The sequence below is a fragment of the Saccopteryx leptura genome, chromosome 1 (assembly GCF_036850995.1).
Source record: "Saccopteryx leptura isolate mSacLep1 chromosome 1, mSacLep1_pri_phased_curated, whole genome shotgun sequence".
NCBI classification, from domain to species: Eukaryota; Metazoa; Chordata; class Mammalia; order Chiroptera; family Emballonuridae; genus Saccopteryx; species Saccopteryx leptura.
The window spans coordinates 359,120,676-359,133,636 of record NC_089503.1 but is presented as its reverse complement, the minus strand read 5'-3'; the positions used below and the strand labels follow the sequence as shown (position 1 = coordinate 359,133,636).

Here is a 12,961-nt window from a genome sequence, read left to right as displayed (position 1 = left end):
AGATTAAAAAAAAATAAGCTTCCCTAAAAGGACAAGATAAGCTGCCTGAGAATATGAGGGCCTATAATTTAATTCTTCTTAATTCAATGAAAGCTAAGTGAACCAAAAATACTGCAGTGGCCCAGAATTATACAATTATGATAAGAGAGCAGGAACCTTACAGATGGCAAAGAGTGATCACTTTAGGATATATTATGAAAAAAAAATGTATGGTATTTACTAATAGATTAATTATAAGAGGTAGAAAAAGAAAATAATTTAGAATGACGTTTTCCTTTTAGGCTTTAGCAATGTGGGATGGTAGTGCCCTTTATTACGAGGAAGATTTGGCAGAAGAATATTTTTAGTAGAGCTAGGACTCTGCATTTGGCAGTAATAAATTTAAGAAACTCATTATTCATATAAATTTTTAAGTCTACTAATTAATTGGAAATAGAGTCAGTATCAATCAGTACCTGGGTAGAAGGCCCAGATTGGATAAAAATTTTGCTTATCACCCCATGCCTGAAAAAACAGATTGCTCATTTGATTCCTTAGCATCTCTCTAAAATAGATATTCTACAGCACATTAAATCAATATTTCTTATTTATAATATACTTCTGTTATTTATGGCATCTTCTTTAGTTAATATAATAGAATTTATAGGTATAACCTATCTATATACCTAATATTTTAATAAATCATAATATTTTTATAACTTTAATATAAAAAGATATAAAAAACTAATTTGTTACTGAGTATATTTATATGTAAAAATACATCTTTTGTAGAAATGACTGAACTAGAAGATATATTGATATAGTTAGTCCTTTACTTCCCATATACAATATCACCATGGCTGTTGCAGGTTTAATGGAGACTGATGATAGTAGTTATTAGAAATTCAAGTAAGATCATATGATTTTCTAATATGGTTAACAAATTCTAATTAATTTCCAAATAAAACAGTATTTTCTTAATTAACATGGAAGTTTCATTCCTGGTTAATTCGATGATTATTACATTTTTGTATTTTCTGTCATTATGTAAAATAAAATTCTTGGCTCAGATATTATAAAAAGGTTTTAAATTCATATTAACATATGTTGAAATTTTCAGAATGGTACAAACCTTGTAACCCCTTTTTTTTTAATCATGGAACTATTCTATGCTTGGAAGGATTTATGATATCCATCATCAACCACTCCCTGCTAACTGCCATTTGTTTCAGTCAGTTCTACGGATTAGAATTAAACTAGAAATTTCCAAATTGTCTCCAAAATGCAAGATAATTCTTTGAAAACCATTGATTTAAAGTAAATTTCTCCAGCTTACTAAATCACTCCCCACTCTGCTCAATTCTGTATTTGTGTGTCAAGCATTTTTCATCATAACTGAATTATAATTGAAAAGACAAAACAGAAATATATTAGGTGAAAGTCTAAGTTGAAAATATGGTCTCACTTTTAAATATTGAAATTGAATGTTTTTTTTTTCATTTAGATATTTAATGGAAACATTTTCTAGGGATAGAAGATATTAAATATAGTACTCTTTTTTCCTAAATCTTAAGATTATAATCCATCTGCCTTATACACAGTAGATGCTCCATTAATATTGTTTGACTATATAATCATCAAATTTATTTCAAAATTGAGCTATGCTCCAGAGAAAGGTCATCTTAAAGGTTCTGAATAAACAGCTTCATGACATTTCAAGTCTTAGAAGATAATTTGAAAAGCAATACAAAAAGGTTAGACCTATAAAAAGCTATTTAGATATTATCAAGTAAAATGAAAATCTGGCCCAGAAACACAAAATTATATAACATGCATAAAATTTTTGTTTGATATATGAATTTAAAGCATAAAACATCAAGGAGCCTAAAGCTATAGTATAGTTAAACTTTCAATTTATATGCATAATACATGTATTGGTTTTCACCCCCTCTAAAAGAGATAAATGAGATATAATTCTGTAAGTTTCAGCCCATACTATATTTGAAATTAATTACATAAAACTACTTTTAATGAGATTGATTATACTTAATTTTTGGTATGTAGAGAGACATTACAGTATCTACTTTAGAATTGTTTAAATGGATTAATGATCTCTATACTGTTTTTGCTGTACAATTTAAAGAGCATTTTTCCATGGTAAAATGAAGAGAAAAAAATAACGTATCAGTACAGGTAACTGTAACAGAAAAAAAATGTAGCAAGGTAGTATCAAGACTATCCAAGAACAAAAATACATACATCATACACAAGCAGTCAAGTTTTCTTCTTTTTATCTTTTGTCTCAAAGTAAAATGTAACACAAAAACTTTTGCCTGGGAAGCAAAAAATTTTGCATGGTATATCAAATTTCAAAATATAAACAAAACAAGAAATTCAACTTCTTCATAAAAGTCACTTATATGTCAAAAATTACAATACTCTTAGAAGTTAATAATCATTAGATTTCTTGGTTCAGAAATAATTTAAGAAAACTCTGATCAAAATGTATTTTATCTGTAGCAAATTCACATAAAGCTATATTTATACAAACCTCCTGCCTCTACAGAAATAGGTTTTGAAACGATACCTGATTTTATCATGGACCTTCAGATTTAACACTTTGAAATAGAACTCTTGCTTATAAATGAAAAATAGTGTTTTGGTTATATTTAGTATTACATGGAAAATGTAAAACTCCTAAAATAGACAATAAAAGAAATGGGTTTCATTTAAAGTTTCTAGAAAGAAAGCCATAAAATTCATTGCTATAACACAAACTACTTGTATGCTTAGAAAGTAAAAACAATGGTTATTTTAGCAATTTAAAAAGACATTTGCTTTATAAGAAGAATGAAATAACCACGAGATACATTCTGAGGAAAATATTAATTTTCATATGGATGGCACATTACAAGGAATCAGATCTCATTTCCACAATGATTCCAATTAGGAAGTACTTAATAAATGTTTGATAAATATGTGAATGAAAGTATTTCACTTTGTTATGATAATTCTGGTAGCAAGTAGGGATTGTTAACTTGAGCATAAATCGAAAGCTTCATAAATGGGTTAAACCCACAACTTCACAGTCTAGTGTTGATAAATTACAATCCCATAATTACAAAATACTGTCCTATCCTGAGTTAAAAGATGGTGGGAGGAATCCCCCTCAACACCTCGCATTAAAGGCTATTCAAATTTTTCAGAAACATTTTAAAGCAAAAATGTAGTTGTACTCAAACCTTTGTAAAATACTTCATTTATTTTATGTAATTTAAGCTGCATTCATAGAAAGTATATTTCAACAGAAAAATGTTTCTAAATTAGTGATTAACTTTCTGTTAATATTAATGGTTGTTCATATTTTTCATTCAAAAGAAACTTTTAAATTTAATATTATAGCACTATCATTGTTTTACTTTATGTTACATCTTCTTGGTTTAGCCTATAACTTCTCCATCCCAAAACCACAGAGACTTTTTCTCATTTCTTCTAGTTACACTGTAATTCTGCCTTTTATTTTTAAGTCTAAGAATACATTTAGGGTCTGCTTCTACTTGAAGTGTAATACTGAAACCTAGTTTCATTTATGGCCTCAAATGAGCCATTTCCCCAATATCAATTACTAAAGAATCATGCATATTCTTATTAAGTTATGGGCAAATTTCCCATATATCAAGATCCTCATGTGCAGGGATTGTCCTCAAAACTCTCAGTTAGTCAACTGTTTTTATAATGGCACCATATGACTTTTGTAGCTGTCACTCAAGATGTTATATGAACTCTCATCTGATATCCCTTCCTTTACAAGAATGACTTATCTGTTTATAAAATATTACCTTAATATAATTTTAAGAATTATTTTGGTCTGTTTTTGGTATATATTTTTGGTATAGCATTCAATGTGTGAATTAATAGGAAAAAAATTGGTATCTTGGCTAGATTAAGACATATTATGTAAATTCATGAATTATATTTTAATGTATTCAGAGCACCTATTATTTTTCTCTTTTTAATTGAAGTTAATGGTGTAGTAAAGTTCTTTTTATTGAAAACTTTTGCAAGTTAATTCTAAGATTTTGCATATATTTTGCTGCTATAACAGGTAATGCATAATAATTTCCAGATATTGTGACAGATATAGAGAAACCTTTAATTTTATATGAATTATTTGTATTGGCAAACTTTACTAGGATCTATTTTACATTAATTATAAGACTCTGTCAAGAAGCCATAAATGAATTGGTAATTTTTAACTGCAAAACTCAAGAATTTCTGAAAAAAATCAAAGAAAATTACCATGAATAAAGAAAAAAACACAGTCAGGAAGAAAACCACTGATCACAGAACAAAAATTATTTTAGTAAACAAAAAATCCTGAAAATCAATGTTAATTAAACATGTGTTTATTGAGTTTTACTATATGTATCATTTGTAACTACCTTCTCATAGTTCTTCCATGCTATGGCATGTATTCGTAATTAGTTCTTTGTTATAGCTGAATAATATTCCATGGTGTGGATATAATAAATTTTACCTACTTATTCATCATCAGTTGATAAATATTTGGATTGTTTAATTTTTTCACCACTAAGAGTAAAACTATAAACATTAATATAGAAGTTTTTGTGTGAACATATATTTTTATTTTTCCTGAGTAAATATTAGTAAAAAAAATTGCTGGGTCTTATGAAAACTCTATAATTTTTTGAGGAACAGGCAGACTCCTTTCCAAAACACCTGCATGCGCCATTTATTTTACATCAGAAATGTAAGAGGATTCCGATTTCTATAAATTTCACAAATGCCAATTCTTATTCACCTTTCCTTTTATTATATTATTGATACTAGTGGATATAAAGTGTTAGATCATTGTACTCATTTGCTTTTCTGTTCTTTTATCATTAAATACAATGTTAGTTCATCTTTTCATTTTTTAAAAATTAAATATTTTTTTCAGGTTGAGGAAATTCCACAGTATTATTAATTTTCTGATTGTTGTTATCATGTAAGGGTGGATCATTTTGTCAAATGCCTTATATCCCCTGCATCTATTTAAATTACCATGTTTTTCCCTCTATTCCCTTGATATTGTATATTACCTTTACTGATTTTAGGATGGTAAACAAACCTTACATTACTGGGATAATCCTACATGGCCATAGTATGTAATTCTTTTTATTTATTTTTTTAATCTTTATTTTATTGATTTTAGAGAAAGGAGGGAGAGAGGGAAAGAGGGAGAGATAGAAAGAGAGACAGAGAGACAGGAGTATCAATCTGTTCCTGCATGTGCCAGGACCTGGAATCAAACCAGCAACTTCTGCACTTTGGCTTGATGCTCTACCAAACAAGCTATCCAGCCAGGGCTGTAATATTTATAATATTCTGGAATTGTTGTGCTATAATTGTGTTGAGAGTTTTTGTGTTCAGACTAATAAGATATATTGGCCTGTAGTTTTCTTGCAATGTCTTTGGCATCATTATTATTGTAATACTGGCCTCAAGGAATGGACTGAGAAATGTCTCCTCCTCATTTATTTTTGGAAGAGTTTGTGACTAATTTCTATTAATTATGTTTTAAATGTTTTCTAGTATTTGCTGGTAATGCCATTTACACCTAGACATTTCTTAGTGTAAATGTTTATTTGTTTGTTAAATATTAATTTAGTATGTTCAGTTGTAATAGATCTATTCAGATTTTGTATTTCTTCTTGACTCTGTTTTAACTTATTTGTATTTTTCTAAGAATGTCCACACTTCATCATAGTTACCCAAGTACTTATATCTTATTTTCCATATAATTTTTCTTTCTATAATTCCAGCAATAATGTCCTATCTCATTCCTAATTTTTGTAATTTGATTCTTCTCTTCATTTTTTCTTAGTATAGGTAAGGTATATTTATTTTGTTAAATTTTTCAAAAGACAGACTTGGGGTTTTGTCAACATCCTTTATTGTTTATGCTGTAATTAATTTCACTCTATAGTTTAGGATTACTTCCCTTTGACTAGCATTATGTTAAGACTCTCAACCTATTCCATAGTGTTGAGTTGGAAAGTGAACGAATATTGATTGAGATATTCCTTATTTTTTAACATAGACATTTATAACTATAATTGTTATTCTAAACATTGTATCATCTACATCCCATGAGTTTTGGGATGTTATACTCTCATGTTACTTAATCTCAAATGATTTTCTAATTTCCTTTCTGTTTTTTCTAATCCATTGAGTTATGTGAAATGTGTTATTTAATTTCTACATATTTGTAAATTTACCAAATTGCTTTACTGTTTTTAATTTTTAATATAATTTTGTTGTAGTCAGGAAATACACTTTTATTATATAGAAGATTTTAAGCTATGGAATATAATGGAAAATGTTCCATGTGCATTTAAGGAGTATGTTATTGTGTGGTTGTTGATTGAAATGTTCTATAGCTATCTTCAAGTTCAAGTTAATTTATAGTGTTGTTCAAATCTTCTATATACTTATTAATCTTCTGCGAAGTGCTATATCCATTACTGGAATTGGAGTATTGGGGTTTGCACCTATTATTGTTGAATGAGCTATTTTTCCTTCCAATTCTTAAAGTTTCTTTTTTGTGTATTTTGGGTCTCTGTTGTATGGCACGTACATTTAAAATGACCACATCTTCTGATCTATTGGCTCTTTTCTCATTATAAACTGAAGTTTATTTTCTATAATAACCATCTGTTTCTTTTAAAGTCTATCCTAGTTGATATTAATATAGATATTCCAGCTTTCTGTGGTTGCTTTATATTTTTTTGTGACAGAGACAGAGAGAGACAGATAGGAACAGACAGGCATGAAGGGAGAAAGATGAGAAGCATCACTTGTTTGTTGCATCTCCTTAGTTGTTCATTGATTGCTTTCTCATATGTGCCTTGACTTGAGAGGGCAGCTACAGCAGAGCAATGACCCCTTGCTCAAACCAGTGACCTTTGAGCTCAAGTCAGTGACCATGGGGTCATGTCTATGATCCCATGCTCAACAGCAACCCTGCATTCAAGGCAGATGAGCCCATGCTCAAGCTGGCAACCTCAGGGTTTCGAACCTGGGTCTTCTGTGCCCCAGTCCGATGCTCTATCCACTGTGCCACCACCTGGTCAGGCTTCTGTGGTTGCTTTTTAAATGATATATCTTTTCCCAATCTTTTACACTTAACCTAATTCTACATTTAAATATAGAATTTCTCTCCTGTAGATGGTATATACTTGTGTATATATAAAATATCTATGCTAAAATTTCTGTGTTTTCATGAAATTTTTAATCCATTTGGTTTTAATGTTATTATTGATAAGTTGGGTTTATGCATGCCATGTTCCTTTTTGTATCTTTATGTCTTATGTTTTTTTTCATGCCTCTATTCTTCTGAAAATGCTTTATTTTATATTAGGTGAATATCTTCTAGGGTAAAATTTTAATACCTGTAATGCTATTTTTATTGTATTATTTATTTTCTTAATAGCTGTCTGAGGCTTACCATATACATAAAAATCTACCACAGATTTAATTGACCAGAGATATTAACTTAAAGTCTAGTGTGATGTAGAAAATTTACTTCGGCAGTGAACAAGGGGGTGCATTACTTACATTATTTACATTAGCCAAAATTTGGAAGCATCCCAAGTGTCAATCAGTATGAGTAGATAAAATTGCTGTGGTATTTATACAGTGGTATACTATTCAGTAGTAAAAAATAAAAAAAAATCTTACCTTTTGTGACAGCATGGATGAACCTAGAAATTATTAAACTAAAATAAGCCAATTTGAGGACAAGAACCACATGATTTTACTTTTATGTGAAATCAAATGAACAAAATAAATAAACAAAATAGAAACAGACTCATAGGTACAGAGAACAAACCAACAGCTGTCAGAAGGAGAAAAGGAGGAGGCTGGGTGAAAAAGGGGAAGGGATTAGCAAATAAGAAAAAAAGACCTCATAGACACTGTTGGTCAAATAAGTTTGTAAAATATAATTTTTATGTTTGCTCGCTTATACTTTTCATTGGGGCTGGATAGAGCCAGGTATATGTGGTCTGTGAAATTGCAAATTACCTTCCTGCTTGGGAAGGGCCATTGTTTTGTTAATGTTTCCTGGAGTAGAGGTTTTTGTGCCAGAAAGTTTTGAAAAGGGAGAGCAGAAGGAGATGAGGCAGAAAGAAGCCATGCTTGCAAAATGAGAGCAGAGAAAATGCAGAGTGATGAAAGAGAAGCCATGTTGGCAGGGAAAGAGAAGGTGTGCAGATGGGGAACCAGAGGTGAGAGGCCTTGGGAGCCCTCCTGAGACTGGTGAGGCTTTTGATTCTAGGAGAAACTTTGATTTGGGAAAAACTAGAGAACCATTCTCCTGGTTCTGGAACCAGAGAATGTGTCAATGGCTTTGGGAGCTCTGAATGAGTGAAAGGGAAGTGTTTTTCCTGTGTGTTTACTCGTTTGCCAGCATGAGACTTTAATTAAAGAATGGCCCACCATTCTTTGGCTCCACTCTTTCTTTACCATCTGCCCGAATCCAGTGAAAACCTGCATGTGAATGGCTATGATGGCAGCAGCTACTGGCCATATAGACGCAGACAATGGTATGGTGATCACAAATGAGAATGTAGTTGAGGGAAGCAGAGGAAGGTTTAGGGGCACTGAATAGTGATGAAGAAAGACATGACATGGTTTGGTGAACACAGTGCAATGTACAGATGATGTGTTGTGGAGCAGTATACCAGAAACCTATATAATTTTGTTGACCAATGTCACCTAGTAAATTCAATTTAAAAAATAAAAACAAAATTAAAAAAAATATTCCTACATAAGTCTCTATTCTTCTAAATTTTTTTACTTATGCTATTATACATAATATGTACTTTACAACTATCTATATATATGCTTGATATCTACTTCTCACAAAAATTAGGGGATATTTTATAGCTTCATATTTACTTTGAAATATCCCCTAATTTTTGTGAGAAGTATATCAAACAAAATGATGATTGTTAAATATTATAAAATAGTTCAATTGTGGCTTCTCAATAGAATTAACTTTTTTATAAGTAGGAGATATTTTTTTTGCTAAAATAATGCATAAGTACCTGGATATATTAAATTCATCTTCATAAGTAGCTTCAAGTTGACACCCACTCTTTTGATAGTCAATTATATTTTCTAGGTATATTTTTCCAGGCCTTCTGAGAATGCATAGATAAAAATATTCCTTATTATATTCTTCAGTCAAACAACTGCACTCATTTGCACACATCTATAAAAAATAAGAATATTTTAAATGTCTGTCACACACTATAATATCATAATTATTTCAAGGCTTACATTTCATGCTTTTTATTATGCATTACATTTTTGTGTTTCTTTAGCAAAAGTAAAAAAATTCAGTTTTGATTTCTGTCAAAATCATGGTCAGCAAATTCAGTTCACCATCAAATTATGAAGGAAATATGTAAATTATAAAAAGCTAAAAAATATCCATTATACAATTGTTTTTAAAAATATTTTAAAATGTTATTTTAGCCACATTTTTATAGATATTACTTAGATGTTAACTGATATGGTGTCAGTAACATATATTCAGATCCAGATCCATGGAAAAACTGGATTCTGTATAACTAAATATTTTTTACTTCTTGAGTAACATTCACATGTAAACTGAGGGTAACATTTTACTGCATCCCTGTATAAAAATTAGTAAAAGGAAAAAGTTAACACATTAATTTTATATTTTCATGAAAGTCATAAAATTAACTATTTAAAACTTAAAAACATAAATTTACCCTTTTTAAAATAAATTATTAATTTAACTATCATGTAGCTCTTCCATAAATGTGCCCAATGAATTTAACCCACAGAATTAAGTAAACTTTGTCACTAGAGAAATGTACCTCTTGTGGAAAACTTAAGACCAGGCATAGATTTTCCTGTCTCTCAGAAGTAAATTCAAAATATGTATAGAACTTTGATAACTCTTTTGTTGTTGTTTTTTTTTTTATTGATATTTTCATGTTTCCTTTTTGGTTTCAATTTATTTATATTCAATAATTCATTTTCTATCAGTTAAAATAATAGTTAAAAATTTGGTTATGTGATCTAATCTTTGGGTGATAGATCAATGATTTATAGAAATCTAGTTAACCTCTGTTGGGTGAGTCAACTGAGAATCTATTTTTTTTTTATTTTTCTATTTGGTGCTCAAGTAAATTAAGAATTCAAGTCCATTTCTATATCTGTGCCTTTATGTCTATGGGCTTGTACTTCAGAAAATTCTTTATCCTTCAATATTTGAGCATGTGATTATTTCCTACAGACAGAGTGTATTTATTGTAGTTTTTTTTTTTTTTAACTTAAGAAGCATGTTATAATAGGTTTACAAAGTTAAGTAAGAACTTATTTAGGAACCAACAAATATCTGCATTTTGTGATACTTTATTATTTTCTCTCCCAATATATATATTTAAGTATGTATAAATGCATGTTATTATATTTTTTATAAAAATTGTAATTGTGCATACTTCATCAGTTTTATAAAAACAAGAATATTCTTTTATGCTGCCTCAGTAAAATAACAAAGTTAGGAAATTAACTATATAACAAAATTTTCCAATTATTAAAATACACTATATTTTATAAAATCTAATATGTACATTCTCTACCTACATCAAACTACAAATTGGGCCCTGTCTGGTTAGTTCAGTGGACAGGATGTTTGCCTGATATGTGAATGTCCCAGGGTTCGATCCTTGGTCAGGGCACACAGGAAGAGCAATCATCTGCTTCTCTTCCCCTCCTACAGCAGGTGGCTCAATTGGTTCAAGCATCAGCCCCAGGCACTGAGGATTGCTCAGCTGATTCCAGCATCAGTCCCAGATGGGGGTTGCTGGGTGGATCCTGATCTGAGCTTGTTTGTCTATTTTTGCCTCTCTCACTTAAAAACAAACAAGCAAAAATCTACATATTAACCATGATACAGTATTTTATATAGAAGCCTCAATTCTTAGAAAAATATTATAGCAAAAACTGTGTCAGACAAAGTTAAAATATCAAGAAAGACCATTCAAGATCACTGCAATAGAGGAGAGAGATGGAACTCAACTCTACTGAAACAAAGACCAGAGGGTTTTTAAATGCTGTCATGAACTACTGGAAATATACTGGAAAAAATTAGGGGTGGACTGATCAATGAGATGTGTAAGGTACATTGACTAACTCCTGAGCTACAGCGTGTATGTTTGTCCTTTGAAAACAGACCCTCTGTAGCTACTAATTGGTACTCACTGAAGTTTGGCTCCAACTGGCACAAGGAATAGGAGACAAGCGGAGCTACTGCCTTTAGTATTGACATTTCAGAGAGCTGGTTCTCAAGTCCTTCAGCAAAATATTTCCTCAGTCCTAAAACTGGCATGACTCAGAGAAGATTTGTATATATTTCAAAAAGGCAGATAGAGAATTTATAACTGTAAATTTTCCAAAGTAAATTCTTTAAGAAAAAGGAAGTTAGGGGTCTATCGTCAAAGAGAAACTTATCTAAAGTTTAGTCATAGCAAAGGAAACACTGAGAATATCTTCCTTATTAGCTAAATAAAAGTAGTCATGTGTTCCTTAATGGCAGAAATACGTTCTGAGAAATGGATCTTTAGGCAATTTCCTAGTTGTGTGAACCTTGTAGAGTGCCATTATACAAACGTACATGGTGCAGTCTGTTACTCGCATAGGTTATGGGGGAGAAAAAAATCATTTTCTCTGTGCCTTTTTGGGTTCTAGGCTGAGTATCCATGGAATAAAAGACAGATTAAAACAAGAGAAAAACAAACTGAGGTTAAATAACATGTATACCTCCTGTATACATGGGAGAGACCCAGGAAAACCAAGTAGCTTACCAAAATAACTACAGCACCTTCTTAAACATCATCTTTTGCTTAAACAGCAGATGGCCAGCCTAGATCCCATGACCCACTGGGCTAGGTTTCACAGGAGGAAGAAAGAGAGGCTTGCAGTATGGATATTCAAGATATGGGTTCCCTGGAGCTTACTATTGGGTTCAATTGAGGGACTTAGACACTTTCTGGGGGGGGAACATCAGCCCCAGGGGAGGACTCTCTTGGTCTTCTTCCCTGAGACCAGGGGCTCCCAACCTGGTAAAACATCTACGGAGGAAACTGTCAGCCCCACTCAATTTAAACCTACTGCTCACCTCACTAGGACAAATAGAACTGGAGTATCCAGCAGTGTCGGAGGGGTTCCCATTAATGTTGTATTTCCAACCTCAGCTGCCCTAACACACCGAGTTTACAACCTGCAGAGAGGTTGGTGGAGTGAGTCTAGTTGGAGACAACACTACAGTTTGTTTTTTATTGTTTGTTTTTTTTACAGAAGATGTTGTGTGAAGAGCAGACAGCTGCAAGAGGAGGTGGAGCAGTCAAAACGTGGAGCCAAATCTTGGAGCTTGGCTTTTACAGAGCTATTATCATCTCTAAGCTTGGAGCTTTTACAGAGCTGCTGTCATCTCTAAGCAGAAGAAAGCTGATCCTTATATACAGACTGACCCCTCCCACACTACCCAGGCACAGAAAACACAGACACAAACAGCAAACAGAGGTGTAGCTCCAGACTGGTAGCCCACAGCATGTTGCAAACAACTGTTGATGCCAAGCCAAGAGGATCCAGACCAACACAACCTATAGTGGGTGGCAAACCACACCAATTCCAGATGTAGCTACCTACACAAGCAGTATGCCCAAAGGAGGAGTCCAGCAGGCATCAGATACTGTGGAGAATAATTACACCCAACAACACAGACACTGCATAGCATCTAAAACACATGATCGAAGTTGACTTCTAGAGCCAGCCCACCTAAAGGGATAACCCAGCCCAAGAGAGGGTCAACTGCATTCAATACTCACATATAACAGGCGGGTAAATATTACCTTTAAGAGCAGGGGTCCCTAAACTACAG

General features: G+C 31.8%; 1 protein-coding gene across 1 annotated transcript in view; it reads right to left on the bottom strand.

Annotated features, from left to right (window-relative positions):
• EYS (eyes shut homolog) overlaps nucleotides 1-12,961 on the bottom strand; it is a 1,965,296-nt gene that overhangs the window by 1,542,580 nt on the left and 409,755 nt on the right. The window contains 1 exon segment of the mRNA XM_066360293.1: nucleotides 9,093-9,259. Coding sequence (XP_066216390.1) covers nucleotides 9,093-9,259 — 167 coding nt within the window.